Raw genomic sequence first — 26,198 nt, 5'->3', positions numbered from 1 at the left:
TTGGGAGGTTTGGTCATGTGGGAAAAACTCACAATGAATTAATCTGTGGAGTTAAAGGGAGCAGCAAAGAGCAGTAGGAGGTAGTGGCTTCCTTAGCATAATTGACAAGAAATAGAAAGTCTCCCAAAATAGAATTCCCCTAATCATATGTCTTGGTTCCTAAAATTATACAATTCATTCTTTTGTTATATTCCTTATTAACATCTTAATATTAACTACTGTAAGACATACTCTTTTATTTAAGTTTATTTATTTATTTTGAGAGACAAAGAGACAGAGACATGAGTAGAGTGGCAGAGAGAGAAGGGAGAGAGAGAAGCTCAAGGAGCTACATGCTGTCAGTATAGAGTCTGGTGTGGGGCTTGATCCCACAAACAGTGAGATCATGACCTAAGCCAAAATCAAGAGTCAGGCACTCAACCAACTGAGCCACCCAAGTGCCCCCTGAAAGACACATATTCTTAACCATGAAAGAGGCCTGCTAGAAAACCATGAAGACATTGGATAGGTCCCAGCCCTGAAAATACACTTGGTATATAAAATATATTAAACATCAAATTTCAATAAAATAAATAAACACTTACTGAGTACCTACTATGTACCAGTAACACTGGAATAAAGTAAATTAGTAAAGCATGGGTCCTTTTTGTGAAGAGCTTGCACCTAATTGAGAAAAATAGATGTTAAAAAAATAATTCCAATATAATATAGAATGTTCTGATAAAAATAACAACAGGGTTTTGTGGATACTTACTTTAACCCTGTCAGGAGGCTTGGGCAGTGGTTCATGGAGGAGGCAATATTAAGCTATTTCTTAAAGAGTAGTTCTTCAAAATAATGAAAGTGGAAAAGAATACCCAGGTAGAGAAAACAGCATAAGCAAATGTATACCTATAAAACAGCATTCTTTGTATAAACAACTTTATGCAGGGTGGGGTTTTTTTCTGTATTATAAAGTCCTAGATAAGTTGTTTGAATACAGGAGACCTAAAACATGGAAAAATTCAGATTACTCTCTGTTTGCCAATAATATAAGTTTTATTATGGTGATCTTTACATTTTGACCTGCAAATTTGTTGGTCAACTCTTCTACAGAATCAAGCTCAACATTACATTTATTTATGTATTTATTCATTCATTTATTTAAATGTGTATTATACTAGTTAATAAGGAAAAGAATTTTAAAAATAATTGAAAAAGTCAAATGGTAATATTATTTTATATTTCAGTAATCAATATCAGGATGCCATTATCTGCATAAGGATATGTATGTTATTGTAAGCCCAACTTCATTAAAGATGGACCATTCTTCTATTAACTCCACAAGTAGTTCAACCTTTATTAAAGGGTTTCTTAAATTAATGATTTCTAAAAATGAGAAGGAGAAAAATCAAACATAAAGGACTGGAGTGCATTGGTCCTAGTGAAGAGAGAAAAGAGTTTAATTCACTTTTTATGAAATTAACTGAGGATGTATTTACTGAACACCTAGGATATGTTTGGTGACATTTTCAGAGCTAGAAAAACAACAAAAATAAAATAGTCTGACAGCTCAAAAAATATATAGTCTAGACAGAGGCAGTGACAGGAACAAATGTGCTTGTGACAAGCTACAAAACCAGACAAAAATATCAGTTAATTTTATTTGAGAAATTGAAGGATTATGAAGGTTTTCATAATGATGATATTAAAGCTGAGTCTAAAATCAGTTTATCAGGAGAACAAATATAGGAGGAAGAAGGAAATTCACGGAAGCTCAAAGTGTATTTTTATTTGGGCCCTTCCCCAAGTAATGTGGGTTGGCTAAAGTTATCCCACAGAGGATTATATATGATATGCTGTGTTTAAATATTCGGTATGTAATGAAAATTTATCTATAGTTCCTAAACAAGGATGTAATAAAATCTGTGTTTAGAAAGAAAAGTTTATCAGCAAACGTCACTAATGGACGTTGCTTCTTTTGCACTTGCTATTCTCTCTGTGCCCTGACATCTCCTCTATGGTGAGTTCAGCCCATCACTTTCTGAGGCAGTGAAAAATCACTGCCCACTAGACTATAAAACCAATAAGGGTGGGGACTGGGCCAATATCATTCACCATCAATAGCCTGGCATATACAAAGTTCTCAATAAATCCTGGTTGAATGGATAAATGAATTTAGAAGTGTCTAAGGGAGAGAATCATCATAATTCAGTGATCAATTACATGTGAGGGATGTGAAAGTAGAAGGAATCAAAAGTGATTCTATTAACTGAGAAAAGGAATTCAAATGAGAGAATTCTAAAGAAGAGAACATGTTTTTCTTGGGGCATAGTGACAATGTGGAATAAAGCAGAAAGAAGGTGGGAACAAGGAGAAATTTAGGGGTAAATCAAAAGTTCTCATAATAATGGGTGCCAGCACCTAGGAAATATTATTTCAAAAGACCCATAATTTAGGAGCCATGATGGACTGAATGACTAACTTGAAATTCTAGACAGTGGCCTGGGTAGGCAATTTTAACTTGAATTGAATTTGTTGCCTGATTCTCACCAAAAGGAATCTGGGTTTCTTTGGGAAGAGTCTAAGACACAAAGTCTAATCAACCTGGAAGAGACAGCATGGAGCTTACTAAAAAAGAGTCCCAAACTTCAAATGGGAGGAAAAAAAAATGGCCTCTACAACTATGATGTGCAGTTGTAAATGGCCTCTTTATATTTTAGCTAGAATTCTGGGATTTTCATGCTGGAGTGTGATACTAGATTGATAGTATTATGAGCAAGATGATTCCCTCTGAAACATTCTTTAAAATTTCCTTTTAGAGAGAAAGAGAATTTGACACCATAGACTATTCCATCCTGTGTATAGTAGCAATGGAAATAATGAGCTGCAAAAATGTTAAGGCTTTTCAATAGTCAATGTCCAACACTAAAAAACAGAAAAGTTAACTCCAGAATCTCAAGTGGGGTAAATTTACTTCTTGTTCTGCTGTATCAATTAGATAAGTACACAGAATAAAGTTCTTTATTTAAAATTTCCATTCTGTACATTTCACATGGTTCAGCCTTTGGTAGCCTTGGGGGAGAAATTCTGAGTAGTATTATCTTCCTTTTCAAATGTAGCAATATGGTCATAGTCACTTGATTTCTGTCCCCCTTACAACTCGTATATTGAAGTACCAGCCCTCAGTAGGGCTGTAGTTGGAGATGGGGCCTCTAGGAAAGTGATTAGGTTAAGCTAGGTCATTGGGAAGGACCCTGATCTTGGTGAGATTGGTTTCTGTAGAAGAACAGTGCCAGAAAACTCCATCTTTCTCTCCTTTCCATACGAAAGCATCTTGGAAAGGCTATAAGAGGATTCAGTGAAAGGTAGCTCTTTATAAGCCAAGAAGAGTGTCCTTGCTAAGAATCAACCCTACCTGGCCTTAATCTGGGATTTCTACCCTGTAGAACTGTGAGAAAATTAATGTCCGCTGTCTAAGTCACCTAGCCTGTGGGATATTGTTATGGAAGTCCAAGCAGACTAATACTACTTGTAAATAATATGCTCAAGTCCTCTGTCCAAATTTCAATGTTCTTTTTTTTTTTTACAGTTCCAAGTATTTTAAAAGTTAGTAATCCAACTAAATAAGAAAATGCATATGAAATAAAATAGACAACAAATGATAAAATGTTCAATTCAACATAGTCAAATGCAAGGAAGACAGCATTATTGGAGATTTCAAGAAGATTGAAGGACTGGTACAATTTTGACTTGATAGTTAAAAGATGGTTGGGTGGAGATGGTGGAGAAAATATATAAGAAAGAGCAGAAACGAGCCTGGATGATTGGGCAGAGGGTTCTTATATTTCATAGGAGAACTGGGATCTGAAGTTGGGATCAGTGAAGTACGGGAGGTCAGCTATGGTTTGAGATGATTAGCCTAGGGCAGGTGCAGCCAGAGAAGCACATAACAGTTGAACTCCACTCCATCCCTGAGGCTGCCATGGAGATTGGGCTATGCCTGGCAGAATGGAGCACCTTTACCACAAAAGTCAAGGACAGGCTGATGCCTAACCATCCCTAATTCAAGGAACCTCTCTGGGACAGGAGTTTTACAAGAGGGTCCTTCACTAAAAAGAAGTGTCTAATAGCTGTAGCCATGGTCCACAGTCAGAATGCTCTTGGGGAATAGGAAACAAAAATAGCTAGAGGGAGGCCTGGAGTCTACAACAGGAGTGGGTGCCAAAGGGTATGAAAATGAGGGGTAAAGGGGGAGGAGGGTGATGGACATGGAGGAGGGTCCTTGTGGGGATGAGCACTGGCTGTTTTATGGAAGCCAATTTGACAATAAACTATAAATAAATAAATAAATAAATAAATAAATAAATAAAACATGAAAAAAACATATAAAAAAGAAAATGTGCCCAAGATTTTTTAGTTTAGATCAGGTATGGTGGGGCCAACAGATCCGAAGATGACTGCCATTGAAAAGACAGTTTATTATCTACAATTCTCAAAAGAAAGGGGCCCTTCATGGCTTGCAGAGCCACATGAGGAAGCACTTGGATCTGTCAGGAGGCAGAAGGAAAAAAGGAGAAATGATGGGTGAGAGCCTTTATTTGGGTTTTTGAGGGAAGGAATGAGTGAAGCAGGGTAAGTGAACTGCATAAGTTTAGGGTAGGATAGTCCGAATAATTTCAGTGGGTAAGGTTGGTCCTTGGTTGTCTAGTACCTGGCAGAGGGGTGAGTTAGGGCAGAGCGACTACTGGCTTGGTGTGTGAAAATTTTAAAAAGGAGGGGATTGGAGGTATGAGCTCTGACTGGTTGGTTTGCATATCAAAGGTGTGCTCATAGACCACGTGTTTACTATCTCTAGGAACTAGATAACCTCTGGAGGGGTAGTCCATCCTGGGTCCCTGAGCCACCCAAGATGTCAACAGAGAAAATAAAAACTATGATTATTATAAAAAACACTAACATATGTGGGGTGAAAGAGTGAATTGAAGGAACAATTAAGAGTCAGGAGGCAACATGAAACTGATATCTGGATCTTGAAACACTTGATTTAGCCACTTAGGTTCAGATCAGATAGATGATAGATAGATAGATAGATAGATAGATAGATAGATAGATAGATAGATGATAGAAAGCTTTTTCTCCCTTCTTAAAGGGAGCACAACATTACCAAGATGAATTTGGGGAGAGCCCCTAGGTAGTTAGGTAAAATAGAAATAGATTCAAAGAACCGCATTTCCCGAAATTTATGAAGTCATTAAGGCCCAAGTATATTATCCTGGGTCTGATTGGGGTGAAACAATGCACCTCCAAATTTATAGTTATTATATTCAGTTCTCAGCATACTTACCTCTCAGTCTCTGGCCCATTAACTTTCAGTTCTGAAGATTTAAAACAAACATGATTCTAAACCACATTCCATTACCAAGCTCTGTTTTGAATAAATTTCTTTGTATAGGTAATGCTACTTTGTGCCTGATTTGTTTAAAAGCTATTTAAAATCCCTTGAACCTCAAATGTATTCCTGTGTCTTAATGCCCCTCTCATTTATGGAAACACATGTAAAGGAGCAGAAATACTTCATTTCTTTCTTTCTTTGCTTTTTGAGCCCAGAGAGCAAGCTAATTGTGCTCCTTTAAAGCAAAGTGACAATTTTTGATACAGATTTATTTAATTTTAAAAAATTACTTTGGGCAATCAAACATGACCATTAACAAGAAACATACGTGAGGCTCCAAATTTCTGAGAAAGAAGGCAAAGCAACTTTCAGATCACCGTGGGGTCAGGTTTCCTGGACTGTTTCTGCACATGCGCAATAGGAGAGCGTGAGAGGTTGAGCTTAGGTGTGTGACCATTTGTGACTGTGAGTGTATCTGCACATGTTGGGAAAGCCCAACTTCCGCTGCAGCTCGCAGCAGCCTAGAGAAGCGATCTTTTACATGTAGCAGGACACACTCCAGGATATTAACACTCTACCCTTTCCAAGAGCCTCTGTTCACACCAGCTCCAGAGTAAACACCATGAAAGAAGGAGCCTCAAGCTGCTAAAAAGCACACAAAGCAACAAGGAGAAACAGTTCCAAATCTCATAAAAATGGAAAATGTTTCAAGAACAACTGCCCGTTTGTTCAGAGAGTGCCCACAGAGCAGGAGGGTAAATAAACCTCAGTACCTGTTAGATTTATAGGCAAATAACCATTATCTACTACGTGTAGATGAGTGAATGATAATTTTATGCAAACCACAATAAGTAAATTCAAACAGTTTGAACTAAGCCTGCACAGTAAGAGCAGGAAGTTCAAGGAAAGAAAAACAAGGAAACAGTGTTTTCTGTGTGGTGTATCACCAACCTGGGAAATCCATTATAGAGCCAAAAACTGGAACAGGATTTTATACAAGCGCTGGCTTAAAATAGAGCTATTAATCCCTTAGGACTTGTGTGGTGATTTCATACCTTAAGCAAAACTCTGCTCCCCATGATCTAGTTACTGATTGGCTTTACATAGAGGATTATGGAGAATTCGTAAATTGGAATGTTTATATGACAGAGTATCCAGTATAAATTCCTCGGGAGCCTTTATGGTGCATTCAATTTTTGAATGAATCTGTTTCAGTCAAGTATCATCAGTAGTGGCTAAGCGCTCTAACCAATGGAGCTTAGAACTTTAGGGACCAGTGTCTGAGAGCCACATAGCTTTCTATTCAAAATTTGCTTTTAGAAGATTTTTTGGAAACCGAATATTCAACTTTGGCCAAGTTGAAAATCTCTTTAAATTCTGTGGATTTTAAATTTGAAAGTGAAATCTAGGTTTTTCAAATTCAGAAAGTGAAATCAAGGTTTTTCAGACTCCTTATCACATGTGGTTTCCCAGGTGGCTATAGAAGATAAGAAAGAAGGCTTTTAAAGGATTGTATAAAATGTCTATAAATGGATTCAGTAAAATAAGGGGACCAATTTACTTCTAACAAACCATCTTTTAATGAGGCATGTGTCGAAGAATCTAACATTTGTAGATTCCATTTGAAAAGAATGTGAGCATAAAAACACAGTGGAAAGTGTTCTTTAGAGCAAGATGATGATAGGTTTTAGTAAAGTTAATTTTGTTTAAATTTGTTTAAAAGCTCTAGTGACTTCACATTATGGAGTAGAAGCATAGCATATTAAAGGAGCTCACAGAGGCTTTGAAGTCGGATATAAATGGGTTTAAATATAGGTTCTGGAGGGAATGAGGAGAATTGGAGAAAGGAAGGAAAGGAAGAAGGTTGGAAGGAAGAGGAAAGGGAAGAAGGCAGGTTCTCTGTACCAGCATTAAGATGCTTTATGTATACATTTATCTTTAGCTGCTGGTTGTGTGATCTTGGGCAAATAACTTTATCTCCTTAGGCTTCAGATTCCCTAGAGTATAGTCTAGAATGACGGTAGTGGCAGCGTAATTTTGGGGGAGGTCCTTCCAAATCACCTTAGAAAGACAGCGTCTAGGGGCACCTGGGTGGCTCAGTTGGTTAGCCATCTGACTCTTTCGGCTTTGGTCAAGATCTCACAGTTGTGAGATCTAGTTCCACAACAGGCATGAAACCTGCTTAAGATTCTCTCTCCCTCTCTGCCCCTCCCCTCCTAGATTGTATATCCAGTAATACTGAACTTCAAGTACAAAAAGCACAGACAACTGTTATCAACAGGCAAATCCTCGAGGAATATTGTTCCCGTGAGTACTTCCTAAGAAACATACTCAAGAATGAACTTCAAGCAACCAAAATGACTACAAAGACATTGATTAAACACTGGCGGCATTGAGCTGTACTGGTTAGTGACAGCAAAAAGAAGTGAATGCCAGGCACTGTGTTCCCTGAGGAATTAACACAACACAGCTTATTATCCTGCCAAAGGAGTAAGGCATGAGTTTGATCAAGCCTCTGAATTTAGCTGCAAATTAGTGCAAAATATACTTTCTCAGGAGAAAGATAATAAACCCCATTGTAAGTGTGCATTAAGAAATCCAGAATGTGGAAAATCTAGAGGTAAAAATCTGCAGCACCTCAACAGATATAATATAAGGGAAGGAAAGGGATAGAACAGAAATCTGTAAATTAATAGAGACTTAAGAGACATATCAAGTTTTTTTAAAATGGGTAAAATCTAACTGTAGTGTCTAGGGATACACAAGCAAGGATGTGGCTGCTATCAGTCAGGGTAATGAGTACTTTTGGAGGCAAGAAAGGGGCCAATGTTGGGAGGAGCTTCTGAGGTCACTGGGAAAGTTCTATGTCTCCATCTGATAACAAGGGTGTTATGTTATCTGTGTATATGTTATCTGTCTGTATCTGTGTTACTTTATAATAAAAAGATAAAAATAAATCAGGAAAATTTTACAAAACCAATCTGAGCTCTGCTCACTTATACCAACTGTCTCTACTTACTCATCTGTAAAATATAATTTTCCCTCTTATAATTGTGCTTCTGTTAGGACCTACCCCATAGGATGCCCTCAAAAACTATTCATCCCCCTTCCCTCCATATGACTGCATAGACTTTTTTTTAAAAAATGTTAATGTTTATTTATTTTTGAGACAGACAGAGTGAGAGCGAGCAGGAGAAGGGCAGAGAGAGAGGGAGACACAGAATCCGAAGCAGGCTCCAGGTTCTAAGCTGTCAGCACAGGGCCTGACGCAGGGCTTGAACTCACGAACCATGAGATCACGAACCATGAGATCACGACCTGAGCTGAAGTCGGATGATCAACTGACGGAGACACTCAAGTGCCCCTGTATAGTTTTTTAATGCAATAGAACAAATTTGCCTTTGAGCCAGCAGAAAGCAATGAAATAGAAACAAAATAAATGTACATGAAGGTGGATGTAAATAAAGGACAATCATCCAGTCTTCCTCTCCTTGACTACTTTCTCCAAAAGGGACAGTATTATTTAAGAGAAAAAAATGCAAAAGCCTCAATTTCTATATAGTCTTCACCCCAATGGCCTACATGCAAAAAATTAAATGCAAAACCTACTACTTTATGACAAAGTTTAAGTAAGTTTCAATGTATTTGGTGATTTCTCTCCTTGTTTATAAGTAGTCATTCAAAACTCATTTACTGAGAGCATTTCCTGTGGACTGTTTTGTTTTTTTCTTTGCTCTGAGTTAATGGACCAGCAAAATGAAAAAGTAGAATATGACTTTCTTTAGTTGATGTTTGACTTTCTGGTTCAAGTTTTTCAGATTTATTTAATTTTAATGATATTATAAACTCAAATGTATAGGCAGCAGAATAATCTTAGACTCAATCCTGCCCCAGATCTCAAGATCTATAAACAAAAGGCATTCTGGGAATCATGGAAATATTTTAATAAAGTAAAATAAAAGAATCTTGCTAAAAATGTTTAAATTGTTAATGTTTCCTTAGTTCACATGGAGGAATTTCCATCAGCCTATCCACTTGGTTATGGTGATTAGTTGATAGAGTTCACTCAACCCTGACCACAAATCCAGCTTCTTTGGCTGCCTCCACAAGGGAAAGAAGCAAACAAACAAACACCCAAAACTCTTTGTCCTTGTAAGGATGCTTACTATGGAGATTAGGAAAGGCTACATTAAACCAGTCTGTGCCAAAATGGGCCCCATTTCTGAACTTTCACTGACTTTTCTCCTCATTATTATACAAAAAAATCACACCCCAGGAAGAGTTTGGAACATGTTTATAAGATACGCAATTATCATGAAGAAACATGAGCTTTCCTTTAAATGCACAGGTGCTGGGGTGCCTGGATGGCTCAGTCGGTTAGGCATACAACTCCAGCTCAGGTCACGATCTCAGGTATGGGGATTTGAGCCCCACATTGGGCTCTGTGCTGACAGCTCAGAACATGGAGCCTGCTTCAGATTCTGTGTCTCCCTCTCTCTCTGCTCCTCCCTCACTAACACTCTGTCTTTCTCAAAAATAAATAAACATCCAAAAAAAAAACCCCAACAACAGAGGTGCTGATAAATCCCCATTTCTACTTGCTTAGATATCACCCTTTCCCCACCTAAGTTTCTTTTTAAAACTTTACTTTCCTCGGAGAGTCAGCCTGAGCATTCTTGCCTTTGTGCTGTCTCCCCCGTGCTCAAGCATATGCCCCAATAAAGTCTTGCATGAAACTCCCAATTGGCCACTTGTCAATTTCTGTTGCTTAGAAAGCACAAGGGCCGGGTTTGGTATCAAGGAAGTGATTGAGAAAGAAATATACATCACCGTGCCCCGAGGATAAAGATTCAGGAAAGTGGACAAGCAGCATATTCCTTACTTTGCTTTTACTTTGTTTTTTGTTTTTGTGATGGTGTACTAGCATCTTTTATTCAGAGTAATGCTGCTCCTCACCGGACTCATTTGGAAAGAAAGAGATGTTAACATGCCAATGAGGAAGAAGATTGATTTGAGAGAAAGATTTTATAACCTGTTAAGTTTGGGATAGGAGCTTGTTATTCCTCACCTCTCCCTCTTTGGTTAAAAAAAAGGCAATCTGGACAGGGTACTGAAGTATGAGCTCACATGAAATGAGTCTTAAATCTTCTTTGCCATAAATAAATAAATAAACAAACAAACAAATAAATAAAGCTGTTTTGTCACTAACACACACAGCAAAGAAAGAATCTGACCTCACTGCAATCATGTCTCAGGGTTGTTGATATATACTGGCATAGCAAAGACTATATTGAAGAGAAACAGATTTGGTATAAAATGTTCAAAATCAGATACAATTCAGTTTCCAATGTGGAGTTATTTTTATGGCACATGTGTTGCCTACACATGAAAAGAAAGAAATACAGAAGGGAAAGAAGGGAGAAAAAATGGAAGAGGAGGATCAGAAGAGACGAGACAGGAGATGAAAGAACAGAAAAATCGAAGTTAAAAGTTTTAAAGTCAAGTAACGTGTGACTTGATGTCAGCCCCCTAGTTATGAGATTACGTCACCCATTGGGACATAGTGTATTTCAACCCTAGAAGCACAAATTCACTTCTCACCCAGCTTCAAAGTTATTATTGCTAACTGGTTGTTGCTAGGAACTGATTTGGAATGGACTGGCAGTTCTAGCTCTGTTCTGAATGACCTAGAGGGTATGTCACAATAATGTTATGGCAATACCTTTCTTAAAGAGGTGAGGAAGAGGGAGCACTTCTTGGTGACTAAATAGCTTTCAAAATTTCAGCAGAGGTATGTAGTAGTAGTTGTCATATGCTTTCCAGCTCTAAAAGTTTTCTGCTACTAAGAATTTGGAGGAAACATCTGGTTGCCAATATAGCCATTGCCTGCATTTAGCCTGCTCAGACTACTTCTTTAGCTCTGATTTGTGCCGGGAACACATAATATGCACTAAACAACTGTGTACAGAATGAGGGATTGGATTCAGTTAATATCTCCAACTCACATGGAACTTGTTTCATTGTGAGAGATTATGAATTGAAGCAGTAAGGTGAAAAGAGATGATGTGTCATCTTATAAAAACAAAATTAATAGGTAAGACAGTTTGAAATAACAGGATCCAGATAAACAAAACCAATTAAAACTTGACTTGGGATGTAGGTGTGTGGGAAATATGGCTGAGACACCAATTACTTGTTCTCTGATTGCCTATTCAGCTTTTGAACTCCTTCTTTAGGAGTTCATTTCATTTACTTTATAGCTTCAATTCTTAAATGCCTTGCGTGGAATAGTTATTAAATGCCCGATTAACAATTCCATAGTCATCTTGATTTCTACAGAGATACATTATAGCTCTACCGTAGAATGTATTATTTTGAAATTCTTCTTTTCAACCTGTGTGTATCCCACCTGGATTTAGATACAATTCTTCAAGCCAGGAACTATGTCAATTCATTTTTGCCTACTTAAGTCTCAAGCAGTGCCTGCTCACAAATTTTGGTTAAATTAGTAAATACTCTTCCTCACCATGCCATGTCCATTTCTCCAAAAGCATAACAATAGCTATGCTCTCTTGCAGAAACTTCCAACTGAACATGTATGTATATACTCACATATACAAATTCACAAATGCAGGAGTTTTGGGTGTGAATACATGTATAACTAAATGCACACATCTTCCACTAATACTGTGCCCAGTATTCATTTGACTGCCTGTCTTTAAGAATCACCAGGTTGACATACCTCACAACTATTTTCTCAAAGTGTGGTTCAGGCTATAAGAGAAACTGAGGAAGGAGAAAAGCACAGAGTACCATTATTTATTGTCCTAGTGGGTCACCTACCTCCTTGTCCTGACCCTTGGAGCAACCCAATGCTGTCATAGTTGTTGTCTGATGTCATACTAGTTGAAAATGGAGGTTACCATTATTAAGAAAAGGATGTATTTTAAAGGGACCTTTTTAACTGAAACATCCTTTCCTTTAAGATGTTCATTGTGAGCTCAAATTAACTTGAAAAGTGAGAAGATGGCTGCATTAATAGCCAGTGGACGTGGACTCTTTGGACTACGATGGCCATTTGATGATATCCCAAAGGCAGTCGCAAGGTAAGAAAGGACTTTCTATGGACTTTTGAAGTATATAAGGAAATTTAAAAGCATCATATTTGGAGAATAAAAATGTAATTCTTTCACCTCTGTCCTATGTTGTTGTGTGGTAAAATACAGAACAACTAGTATTGCTGAAAGTAATAAATTTCAACATGACTTTCCTATAATAAAACAGTTTCGAGGCCCTGGGTGGCTCAGCTGGTTAAGCCTCCAACTTCAGTTCAGGTCATGATCTTATGGTTTGTGAGTTTGAGTCCTGCCAGCGCTGCATTGGGCTCTGTGCTGATAGCTCAGATTCTGTGTCTCCCTCTCTCTCTGCCCTTCTCCCACTTGTGTTCTGTCTCACGGTCTCTCAAAAATAAAAATTCTAAAAAAAAAACGTTCGTGGCTCCCCATGCCTGCAGAAAATATCCCAACGTCACATTCTCTTACACCAGACTTTCCATGATCTTGTCCCTGCTGGCGTTTTCAAAGTTATTTTCATTGCTCTTACTCAAACTTTATTCTCTAAACATCTCAAACTACTTGCAGTTAGTAAAACATACCTTGTCGTTTCAAGCTTTTATGTCTTTCTATATACTATTGCCACATTCTAGAACATCCCTGTTATGCTCCTGCTAAGAAAATTTTTATTTATCCTATATGAGCCCCACCCTAAACTCTATCCACCATGACGAGTGGGTTGTTCCCTCCTGTATGTCAACATTCTTCTTGTTTCATGATGCCAATAGGACAAGTATTAATATGTTCAGCAGTTATTTGTTTATGTGCCTGGTGACTCTGAGCTCCTTGAAGGCTATAATTATATCTGATAGAGCAGCAGTTACCATTTATCAGTGGTGACTGTGTGCCAAGCACTATGATTAGAAATGCAATCAGAAATCCATGATTTTATACCCTTTTAAGCATTCTTATTGGAAAACATAGAAGCGTAAACAAATTATGCCCACAATATACAGTAAATGCAGTAGGAGAACAAAGAAGGCACTTTACTAAGACTGAAGTTTAGAAAAGGCTTCCCCAAAAGTTTTGCTTGCTGGGGAAAACTGTGATAGTAACAAGAGGCCTTCCAAAGCAATGCAGCCTGACTGTTAATAGCTTCAAAGCCCTCCAGGAACCATCCTTGGAATGTTGATTTATTACTGGGGTTATTTGCATTTAAATGGCTCTGCCATAGAAAGCTTTATGTATCTTTGTATTCCTTCTCCTCTATGTTTAATTATAAGACCCAAGCAGTAGTAATCACTTTGCTGGATACTTTTAAACTCTTCACTGCAGCTAGTACAGTATTAAAAATGCAGTTGACAAATTTAAGGATGAAGCTGAAATAACAATTTTTCACATAATTGTACAGTCTACAAGATTAACTCATTTTCTACTCAACCCAATTTTTTTTAGAGGGAGCATGAGTTGGGGCAAGGAGCAGAGGGGGAGGGAGAGAGAGAGAGAGAGGGAGAGAAAGAGAGAGAGAGAGAGAGAGAGAGACAGAGAGAGAGAGAGAGAGAGAGAGAGAGAGAGGGAATCTTAAGCAGGCTCCATGCTCATCATGGAGTCCAATATGGCTCTCAAGCCCATGGCCCTGGGATCATGCCCTGAGCTTAAATCAAGAGTGAGATGCTCAACTCACTGGGCCACCCAGGCACTCCTACTCACCCCAACCTTTTACATTTTGGGCATTTATCCCAATTTTTCTAAAAGAAGAAGACACAGCTTAAGTGATTTGTTCAGAGTCAGATTCATATATGGTTTTCAAACCCCTCGTTTACCTAATAACAATCACTAACATTGTCATATCACCCTGTTACAAATTTATGTATGCTACTTCATTTAACATCATAATAACTCTAAGATACATAAACTACTATCCTTCTTATTTTATAGATGAGAGAATTAAAGCTGATAGTGTTTAGCTTGCCCAAGGTCAGAGAGTAAATAAATGGTGGAACAGATATTCTAACCCAGTTCTGACTCGGAATTCAGGCCTTTAACCACCACCACAAGTTCCACATGCTGACTGGGACTGGTTTCTTCATTCAAAGAATTTATAATTCAATGGGTTGGAATAAGAGGGAAACATTAAATATATATATATATATATATATATATATATATGTATTTAAAAACAATGATGGCATCTGAAATCCTCTCTTTATCTTTGGAATTATGTAATTTAGTTATGTTATATCTAAATATGAGTTTCCACTTTCCTGGTTTGTTATACACTTTAAAACAACTGAATTGAGGAATAATGGATATAAGTAAAAGGAAGGCATTTTAAGTATACAGTGTGATGGATTCTGACAAATGTATAAATAACCCAAACGCTCCCCATCCTGATTCAGTCTGTCTGTCCCCTATGCCCTGCATAAGCTACCACTTATCTACCTTCTGTCATAATACTTTTTTTTAACTTATTTTTTTGTATTCGTGAATTTCTTATTCATGGAATTGATGTGGTTTGAAGTGGGATTTGGGAGCCAATAGTTCAGAACTAATTCTTGAGATGTTTTCAGTGCAAAAAGGTGGGGCCTGTGGGCAGAAAGGGCTGCACTGGGATTGTGAGATGTGACTAATTGTTTATATAAAATTTTCTTTCCTATAGAGGCAAGGGTGGCTTTAGGGTCCCAGGAAATTGGATCTATAATTTCTGGAGATTGCATTTTTCTTGTTAATCATTAAAATGGCTGCAAACTGATGGAGAATCATGTTTTGCATGATCGTGATCTCTATCAGTTAAGCATTTATTTTTCCCTTTCCTTTGAGAAATGTCACACATATCTCACCTGGGGATGAGGTGGGCGTGGGGGCTAGCTTGTGTTTTGCCCTCAGTTTGCCTTTTGTTCCTTTGTCAGAATCAAACCATATATTTTATCATAATGTTTAATTTTTTTAATGTTTACTTATTTTTGAGAGTCATAGAGAGGCAAAGCATGAGTGGAGAAGGGGGAGAGAGAGAGGGAGACACAGAATCTGAAGCAGGCCCCAGGCTCTGAGCTGTCAGCACAGAGCCTGGCATGGGGCTCCAACCCATGAACCATGAGATCATGACCTGAGCTGAAGTAGGATGCTTAACTGACTGAGCCACCCAGAGCCACCCAGGTACCCATATAGTGTTTTTAGATTTATTCATGTTGCTGTGTATATCAGCAGTTTGGCTTTTTTAATGCTGAGTAATATCCATGTGTGAATATCCCACCACTTGTATCAATTGACATACTGAGGGACATTTGGGTTGTTTCCAGTTTTGTATTATTATGCAAGCAGCTGTGAACATTCATAGACATCCATTTTTGTAGACATATGTTTTCATTTCTCTTGGATAAATATCTAGAAGTGGACTTGCTGGGTTATGTGATAAATGTATGCTTAGCTGTTGAAGAGGTTGTTAAATTGTTTTCAAAAATGATTGTGCCATTTTGCATTCTCACAAGCAATGTACAACTCTAACTGCTCCATATTCTTATCCACATTTGGTATTGTCTGATGTTTTAAATTAACCGTAATAGTGGGTGATTTGGTAGGCAAAATAATGCTCTCCCCCTCCCCCGCAAACACTCACATCCTTATCCCTGGAACTTGTAAATATATTACCTTATATGCAAAAAGGGACTTGACAGATATGACTAATGTTAAGGACTTTCTTAAGATATACAGACTATTCTGGATTATCCAGGTGAGCCCACACAATCCTTAAAATTCTTTAGGAAAATTTTTTCTGGCAGGGGTATTAGAAAGATGTGATGACAAAGGGAGGACTAGCAAAAGGTTAGTATGAGGAGGAGGCTTTGAAGATGGAGAACAGAGGCCATGAGTAAAGGAGTGTGGATGGCCTCTAAAAGCTGAAAAAGACAAGGAAACTTATTCTCCTCTAGAGCCTCCATAAAGGAATAACACCCTGCTGACAACCAGGAAAATATATAATTATAAATACATATGCACCCAATATGACAACACCTAAATATAGAAAGCAAACACTGACAGACTGAAAGGAGAAATAGCAATACAATAATAGTAGGAAATATCAGTATGTCACTTTCTGGATAGAAAATCCAGACAAAATATAGGAAAACAGTAGACTTGGACAACACTATTAACCAAATGGGCCTAACTGATATATAGAGAACACTCCATTTGACAATAGCAGAGAACATATTCTTCTCACATGTACATGGATCATTCTCCAGGATAGATCACATGTTAGGTCAAAAAACAAGTCTTAATAAAGTTAAGAAGACTGAAATCATATCCAGTATCTTCACAGTGTAATGAAATTAAAAATCAATAGCAGAAGGAAAGCTGGAAAATTCACAACTATGTGGAAATTAACAAAGCCTGAACAACCAATGGGTCAAATAAGATATCAAAAAGGAAATAAAAAAAGCCTTGAAACAAATGAACTCAGAAACACAACATACCAAAATGTTTGGGATACAAAAACAGTACTTAGAATGAAATTTATAGTCATAAATGCCTGCTTTAAGGAAAAAGAAAGATCTCAAATAAACAACCTATTTATTTATTTAATTTTTTAAATGTTTGTTTATTTTTGAGAGGGAGTCAGAGACACAATATGAGTGGGGAATGGTGGCGCAAAAGCGAGACACAGAATCTGCAGCGGCTCCAGGCTCTGAGCTGTCGGCACAGAGACCGATGCCGGGCTTTAACCCACAGGCCGCGAGATCATGACCTGAGCCGAAGTCAGATGCTTAAAGAACCGACTGAGCCACCCCAGCGCCCTTAATGTGGCATCAGTTTTTGCATGTGGTATGAAGTAGAGATCCAATTTAATTTGTTACATATACATAAAAAATTGTTGCAAAATTATTTTTTGACAATATATTTTTCCATAATCTGAAAATTCACTTGTGTCATATTTCAAATTTACACATATGCATAGGTCTGGTTCTCTTTTTTGCTCCCCTGGGGTTCTAGTCCTATGCTTGCAATTATTACTTTCTTATAATATATCTTGATATCCAATTAGGTATATTCTCTGTTTTTCAAGATAATCTTTATTTAGTAATGGGTGTGAGATCTAACAGCTTGGTTAGATTCAGATTGATTTTTTGCAAGAACACTTACTGGATGATCTTTTGTTTTTCCTATTGCATATACTATGAGGTCCTGCCTCTATTAATGGTGTTATTTGCCCATTTGTTTATGATGCTGACAGCCAGATCTCTCCATTGCAAAGTAACATTTCTCCTCAGGTAAACTTTGGGGTGAAACTTTGCCACATTTCAAATAATTTTGTGATAAATCAGTGAGGTGTAAGTAAATTCATCATTTATTGGGGCTTGCAAAATAGTACCTGTCTATGATTATTGTTCTCTATTACTAGCAAGCATTTTATGTAGAGAAAGAAGAGATTTACCCTACCAAGGGGAAGTAAATTATAGTTTCTTTTCCTGGATTAGGGAAGACCTGGATCTTTAATTACCAATTTTCAGAGTAAGGATTTGGGGTAGTTGTTGCCTCACATGAAAATGAGGTTTTGTTTTCTGTTTTTCTATCAATTATTGCATAACATCTGAATTCTTATTAATGTGTTAAATCAACCACTGTAATTATTCCTTTTGATGTAAATTATTTCAAAATTGACCTGTGTCTTTTGGACACAATCCCAGTAGTCTTTGAGTATTTCTCTACTTTCGAGCATAAAATGCCCGGGCCCACCTTGCACTTTTCCTGTTATGAACTGATAGCTCCCCTAGTTCAGTCCCAGATTCAGTTTATCTCCTTATTGCTCTAGTTTTCAGCTCAATCTTCCTTTCTGTCCTCTGGCCATTTTGTTTAGATTCTTGTTATTTTCCCAAGCTCAGATATGCATTTTTTTCAGCCCCAAATATTTATTTAGTGCCAGCTACGGGCCAGGTGCTGTTCTAAGGATGGAAAGGTTAGCACAGCAATTTAATCTTTGATCTCAAGAAGCCTACTTTGCAAGAATGCTTGTTATATTATCTATGCATTTTAATGGCTATTGTGATCTGGCAATTTTAGGTATTGTGAGGGTTTTAAGGTAATCTAGCCATAAATGATGGTTTGTAAAATTTCATATCATTTTTCAGAATGGTTATTTAGGGAAAAAACCCAGAAAATAGGAAGTCCTGTTAGGAAAGAATTGCAGTTCCGGGTACGGAGTGGGTAGATGAATAGATGTGAGAATGGAGAAGAAAAGCTGTATTGCAGGAGTATCTTGAAGGAAGAAAGGATAGAATTTTGTAATAGTTAAATACGAGCACATGACCCAGAGGAAAATGTCAAAGTTCGCTCCAAATACTCTTCTCTGAAAGACTAAGAGAATGACTACAACACTGGCAGAAAAGTGCAGTTGGTGTGAATGTGTAGACAGATAAAAATAAGATCTCTTGGCAGATATGAACTATCTTTGTATTTAACATTCTATGCACTGTACTGTATCACCTAACTGCCTCTGAAAAAAGCAATGAAATAACTGTGTAGTCATGGCCCGAGACTGAAAATATAGAACTAGAAGAGAGAAAGTGACAAGATCACAGGTGAAAGGGAGTGGAGGTAACCCTAAAGCCTGATTTGGTGTTTAGCACAAAGCTGACCCTTAATTAATATTTATTGAATAATAATGAACGTAAGTCAGTGACAGCTGAGCCTATGGGCATAGACCTGAAAGCAGAGGACATTTACTTGCTAAGGTTCAAAAACAGCCCTGCTTCCCTAGGGCCTGCATTGGCAACAGGTGCCGGCCTAAGGGGATATGATTCCAAAAGTATCCTTAAATAAGTGAATAGAGGTTGTCATTTCAGGAGCTCGTGTGTGTGTGCGTGTGTGTGTGTGTGCGCGCGCGGCGTGGTGGGAGGTGGCGCATTCTAGATTCAGAATACCAAAGGGGAAGTCACAGATTTGCACTAAATCAAAGGTGGTATTAACTGTATTCATTTTATATGAAGGTCAGCTTATCTCCACAATTTCTCAATCAGTGCAGTTCCTTTTCCACAATGCCTCCCAATGCAAACCTCACCTTACAGGTTTATCAGCCGGGGCTGAGCTGCACTATTGCATTTACTAATTAAAATGTTAATGGATTCCCTTTCTCTTCTTTGAAGCTAAGACTTGAAATTTCTAGTAGGCTGACGGGTATGACCTTCCAATTTCCATCCTCAAGGGGGCGGTGATCAGGGAGTCATTCTTCAGGCACACACGCAGAAATCTGCCGCAGAACCCTTCACGTTCTGCTCCTAGGTGCGTCAGATTAGTCCCAGGGGCCAGTGCCTCAGACTGAGCCTGCGCATACGCAGAGCGGGCGCATGCGCCTTGAGGCGGGGCAGGCGGAGGCGGCTCTGGGCGGGTCTGGGTCCCTCCAGTGTTTTGGGGCCTAGGAGCTGTGGGAGGAGCCGGCGGCCTCACCGTGGTAACCGCAGCGCCGCCACCGTTGCCTCGCCTTGCAGGCCTTGGGACTGTCATCCCCTTTGGGTGTGGGGATTCTTTGGCCACCGTCCCCGGAAATAACTCCGCCGTCCTTCTCAGATACCCCCATCCTCCCCACGCCGCCGCCGCCGCCGCCATGCAAGGGGAGGACGCCAGATACCTCAAAAGGTGACCACTCCCCAAGGCTCGGTCCCACCTTCCTTGCAGGGCCCTGAAGATATTCTTAGAGGTCCTCGGGTTGGCTTCGAGGTGTCACTGGGCAATGGTACAAGCTTTAGAGGAGAGGTGGAAGACAAGCGGGGGGGGGGGCGGGGGAGAAAGTCACGGAAAGAAAAGGAGCACTGGGAAAAAGAGGAAGGGGTCCTTCGGGGGTGCGAGACTCCCCAGCCCCTTCCCTGGCTCGGAGGGACCCTGACAGCATTGAAGATGGTTTCCTTGCTACATCCATCTCGGGAGAGGGGTGAAGGGTTGTGTAAACAGCGTCTTCCTTACCCTCACCTCCGACTTGGACTCCCCATTTTCCCCTAGTAGAATAAATCCCTTGGGAGCCTGAGAATGCAGTCTTCTGGTGCATCTGCTCTGGGTCTCCTGTTTGGGGTTCACTGCCATCAGGTTTCGAAAGGATGAAGAAGAGAGAAGTGGCTTTTCCTTTATGGGAGGCTGGACTGAGAGGGTTCCTTCCAGCCTGCTTCTGCTTTCCTCAATCTTTTCATCTATTTGACTGCCATGAATACAGTATAATTTTTGTAGGAGGTTCATAATTATCTAGAAGTTTGTTCAGGAGCTTGTCCTGGAACAGGCCATAATTTCTTTAGTTTATCAAGATTTGTAGTGCCAATTACTCTTTAAAGAAATTGTATCTTTTGGGATTATTTATTTGACTCCTGTCAAAGATAAGATCATCCCTGATGAAAAAGGATACCTGTCATTGGACCAGGAGTTAGCAGTGATCCAATAGAAAACGATCTTAAGTAGGACTCAACATTTTTAGTTAAGTCACTGTTACTGATAGGGTAAAATACATAAGGAGAATCACATTTTTTTGGACACAGTTTGCTTATTTAAATATGGGGCAAATATTATCTAATGAGAAATATGCGGACCAAATATGAGAATACTTTTAAAAGGTAAAACATGCCATGTAATGTGACTTTATTTCAAGTCATTATATGCCTTTACTGACCATGTTTGTCCTGGCTTGGGATGGCCTTAATCGTCACAGGAAGATCTTCTAAACTTTAATCGATTCTTAGAAAGGATTCAAACAATTGTTAAATCATGTAACTGACTGTACTGTCTTTGCAGGACTGAGGCATATATTGCCTGCCTTTCTCAGAGCCACTATTATACTATCGGTTTATTTTCGTATAATACACAGTGCTAAAATTTATTAGATCCTTGTATGGACCCTAGGTATAACTCTCAACCTATTCTTTTAAAAGCTGTGTTATCTAAAGTTTAAAAAATAAAACCAAACAAGTCACTATAATGTTTGGCTGGGTAAGGTTGAAATACGCACTTTTCAGTTTTGTCTAATTTTGATGGTGTAAGAAATGAAAAGTTGGCATTGCCTGCTTTCAGATTAGAAATATGCAGCTGACGTATAATCATACAAGCCTGATGGTTTATGATGTCTGGCAGAAACTTCCATTTTAATTATTGATTCTTTGATAATGATTGCATCTTCTATGTATTCCTCCTGTAATAGTTTTAGATTTTATTTCAAACAGGACAGCAACATGTTTTCAATCTCATTGATTCAGTCTAATTTTAATTAGTTGATTTCAGTGGTTTCATTGTAGTTATCACTGGGGAATTTCTAGTCCATGTTTAATGTGTAGTAGATTATAGAACCAAATACAGTTTAATTTTCAGTTTTGATTAAGTAGAACTTAATGAATACTTACAAAATACCTAGTATATGCCTAGCATTGTTCTGGTCACTGGAGAAATGATTAAATGGACATACTTTATGTTCCCAATCAGATATATACAAAAATAGACAATCATTTGTGGGTTTTTTTGCTTCCTCTTAAAACTCTCTGATGGCTTCCCATTGCTTTTATTTTTAATTTTTTACTTTTTAAAAGTTAATTTAAATAATCCGTGTACTCAGCGTGGGGCTTGAACTCACGACTCAGATCAAGAGTCATGTGCTTTTCCCACTGAGCAAGCCAAGCACCCCTCCATTGCTTTTAAACGTAGAGCACCTACCTTTTCAGCTATCCCTCTGCTTCCCTCCTACCCCCAATAATTTCATACTTGAGCCTTACAGAAATAACTTCTTTTAGATCTCTGTGCTTTAGTGTTTGGTTCCAAATGCCCTTCCCGTTGTCTGGAACATGCCTCGTTCTTCACCCAGCTCACTCCTCATTTTTCCTGTTTTTGCTTAAATGTCATTATTTCCAAAACATCTTTCCTGAGCTGCCCTTTTTTCATCCTCCATCCACAGTCCAGGTCAGATATAACTGCTAGGTTCTCATGATACTTAATATCTTATTTTACCGACTCTTACTAAGATATTGTTATTGTTGGTCTTTCCTGCTGTCTATAAGCTTCAAAAGCCTAAGGAACTGTGTATCTTCTCCTTGTATCCTCAGCGCATATCACAATTCCTGGCACATAAGTACTCACTAAATAGTTATTAAATGGAGTAAAAATAAGCCTATAAAGAAAAATGGGCCAAATCATACTGGACTTCTGAGCCATAGTAAAGAGCTGAGACTTGTAAAAGCAATGGGGAGCCATTGAAGGATTTTAAGAGTAAATGGCATTTATTCATTCCTTCAATAGTTATTTGAAATTCTACCATGTAAAAGTCACTCAGCCAAGTGATAAAAAGTATTGAATGAATGATGTATACTTTCTATGCCTTTATGGTGCCTATAATGTGGAGAGGAATACAGACTGTAAATAATATATCATCAGAAGTAACTATTGTATTTATGATGAGTGCTATAAATATATGATAAGCAAAGTCAGTAGATGGCCTTGGCCTTTGTTTAAAGCTTTTTTTTTATTTATACAGTATGTTTTCAACATTCATCCACATTTTAGCATTCAGTAGTAATTCATTCCATTTAATAACTGAATAATAATTCGTTGTGTGGCTATAGCACATGTAGATTATCCATTCATCTATTGATAGACATTTAGATTGTTTCCATCTATTGGCTATTGTGAGTAAAGCTGCTTTGAACATTCCTTTACTAGTTTTTGTTTGAATACCTTTTTTTTCACTCTCTGGTGTGTACCCAGTTTGCTGGGTCATGTACTAATTGTGTGTTTAACTTATTGAAGAACTGCCACACTGTTTTTCAGAGTGGCTGCACCATTTACATTCCCATCAGCAGCGTATGAGAGTTCCAATTTTCCGATATCACCAACAGTTGTTATTTATTTTTTTTAAATTCTGACCATTCAATGGATGCAAAGTAGTATCTGTGATTTTATTTGCGTTTCCCCAGTTACTAGTGATATTGAGCATCTTTTCATATGCTTCTTGGTCTTTATCTTGGGGAAAAGAGTTCTTTATACATTCTAGATACTAGACTCTTATAGATAAGTGATTTGCAAATATTTTGCTCCACTCTGTGGTTGGTTTTGCATTCTCATCATAGTGTCCTTCCTTATGCAAAAGTTTTTAGTTTTGATGGAGTCCAGTTTAATTTTTTCTTTAATTGCTTCTGCTACCATTATTTTAGAAACCATTTCCAAATAGTTTATTTTTGCTTTCTTTCCTTTGCCTCAGGAGACGTATCTAGAAAGATATTGTTAAGGTTGATGTCAGAGAAATTACTGGATATCTACACATAAAAGAATAAAATTGGACCCTTACTTTATACCACATAATTAACTCTAGATTTTTATGGTTTCATATCCCACATTTAAGTCCTTAATCCATTTTGAGTTTACATTTGTGTATGGTGTAAGAGAGTGGTCCAGTTTCATTCTTTTGCATGTAGCAAAATAAAAAACATAGCAAAGGAAACAATAAACAAAGCTAAAAGACAACCTACTGAATGGCAGAACATATTTACAAACATTGTATCTAATAAATGGTTAGTATCCAAAATATATAAAGAATTTTTTTAAATGTTTGTTTATTTTTGAGAGAGAGAGAGAGACATAGTGTGAGCAGGGGAGAGGCAGAGAGAGAGAGAGGGAGACAGAATCCAAAGCAGGCTCCAGGCTTTGAGCTGTCAGCACAGAGCCTGATGCAGGGCTTGAACCCATGAACTGTGAGATCATGATACTGAGCCGAAGTCAGACACCCAAACAACTGAGCCACCCAGGCGCCCCTAAAATATATAAAGAATTTAAAATGGATAGAAGACATTTCTCCAGAGAAGATATACAAATGGCCAACAGACACATGAAAAGATGCTCATCACTCATCGCCAGGGAAATGCAAATCAAAACTATAATAAGATATCATCTCACACCTGTTAGATTGGCTGAAATGGAAATCACAGGAAACAATAGGTGTTGGTGAGGATGTGGAAAAAAAAGGAACCCTGGTGTACTTTTGTTTGGAATGCAAACTGGTTTAGCCACTGTTAAGACAGTATGGAAGTCCCTCAAAAAGTTAAAAATAGAACTACCCTAAGATCCAGTAATTGCACTGTTAGGTTTTTATCCAAAAAATACAAAAACACTAATTCAAAGCGATAGATGCACCTTATGTTTATTGCAGCATTATTTATAATAGCCAAATTATGGAGGCAGCCCCAGTGTCCGCTGACAGGTGAATGGATAAAGAAGAGGTGCTATGTAGATTTAGGTATATTATATCTGTGTGTATATATATATATATACATATATATATAAATAGAATATTACTATATCTGATTACAGGTATATCTGTAATAAAATATTCAGCCATAAAAAAGAATGAAATTTTGTCATTTGCAACATCATTGATGGGTCTAGAGAGTATAATGCTCAGTGAAATAAATCAGTCAGAGAAAGACAAATACCATATGATTTGTCTCATATGTGGAATTTAAGAAACAAAACAAATGTACAAAAGGAAAAGAGACAAATCGAGAAAGACACAAATCTAGAGAGCAAACTGATGTTGCAGAGGGGAGGTAGGTGAAATAGGTAATGGGAGTTAAAGAGTATATTTATAGAAGAATTCTGAGTAATGTATAGAATTGTTGAATCACTAACTTTTCTCTGTGCCTCTTCCCTGCTTATGCTCTCTTTTCCTTCCCTCTCTCTCAAAATAAATGACTTTAAAAAAAATAAGTGGATGAAAGTAGGCATACGTATTCCTGTTCTTAAGGGAAAGCTTTTATTCTTTTACCATTGAGTATATTATTAGCTGTAGGTTTTTCATATATGCCCTTGTATTTCTAATTTATCAAATACTTTTATTTGAAAGGGTATTAGATTTTGTCAAATGCTTTTTCTGCATCAATTAGGATAATCATGTACGTTTTTCTTATTCTATTGATGTGGTATATTACACTGGTTTTCATAGGTATAACTTCTTTGTATTCCTGGAATAGAACCTACTTGGTCTTGGCTTTAATCCTTTTAATATGCTGCTGGATAGTGTTTGTTAATATTTTGAGGACTTTTGCATCTATGTTGATAAAGAATATTGGTTTTCATCTCTTTGTGTAGGATATGTATAAGAGATACTCTATTTTTGTGGTATGTTTGTCTCACTTTGTAACAGAGTAATGCTGACTTCATAGAATGAGGTCTATTTTTTGGAGGAGTTTAAGAAGTATTGGTGTTAATTTTTCTTTGGTTATATGGTAGAATTCACCAGTGAAGCCATCTGATCCTGGACTTTTCTTTGTTTGGAAGTTTTTGATCACTGATTGAATTTCTTTATTTACAATAGGTCTATTCAGAATTTCTGTTTCTTTTGACTTTATGTTGTTTGTGTATCTAATTTGTTGGCTTACAATTATTTATAGAATTCATTTTATCTCTGTAAGGTCTGTAGTATCCCATTTTATTTTCCAGTTGTAGTAATTTCAGAATTCTCTTTTCTTAATTAAAGGTTTGCCAATTTTTCAAAGAAGCTACTTTTGATTTTTTTTAAATTTTGCATATGTTTTCTCTATTTTTTTAAATCTCTCTATCCTTATGATTTCCTACCTTCTACAAGCATGGGGTTTAGTCTTTTTCTGTTTCCTTAAGGTGTAAAGTCAAGTTATTAATTTGAAATCTTTTTATTGAGCTATAATTGACATATAACATTAGTTTCTGGTGCATATCATAATGATTTGTATGTATTTCTATATATTGTGAAATGATCACCACCATAAGTCTAGTGAACACCCAATACC

At 37.6% G+C, this 26,198-nt stretch overlaps 1 protein-coding gene across 2 annotated transcripts in view; it reads left to right on the top strand.

Annotated features, from left to right (window-relative positions):
* Positions 1-19,826: 19,826 nt before the first annotated feature.
* KIFAP3 (kinesin associated protein 3) overlaps positions 19,827-26,198 on the top strand; it is a 152,312-nt gene continuing 145,940 nt past the window's right edge. Inside the window, exon 1 of one of the 2 annotated variants that reach the window (XM_029935003.1) lies at positions 19,827-20,055. In XM_029935003.1, the coding sequence (XP_029790863.1) occupies positions 20,024-20,055 (32 nt within the window). In that variant the 5' untranslated portion in view covers positions 19,827-20,023. The remainder of the gene's footprint in view (positions 20,056-26,198) is intronic. The other variant, XM_029935002.1, reaches the window with a different exon arrangement.

The sequence above is a fragment of the Suricata suricatta genome, chromosome 3 (genome assembly GCF_006229205.1).
Source record: "Suricata suricatta isolate VVHF042 chromosome 3, meerkat_22Aug2017_6uvM2_HiC, whole genome shotgun sequence".
NCBI lineage: Eukaryota > Metazoa > Chordata > Mammalia > Carnivora > Herpestidae > Suricata > Suricata suricatta.
Note: the sequence above shows the minus strand (reverse complement) of the source record. Positions and strands in the feature narration are given on the sequence as shown.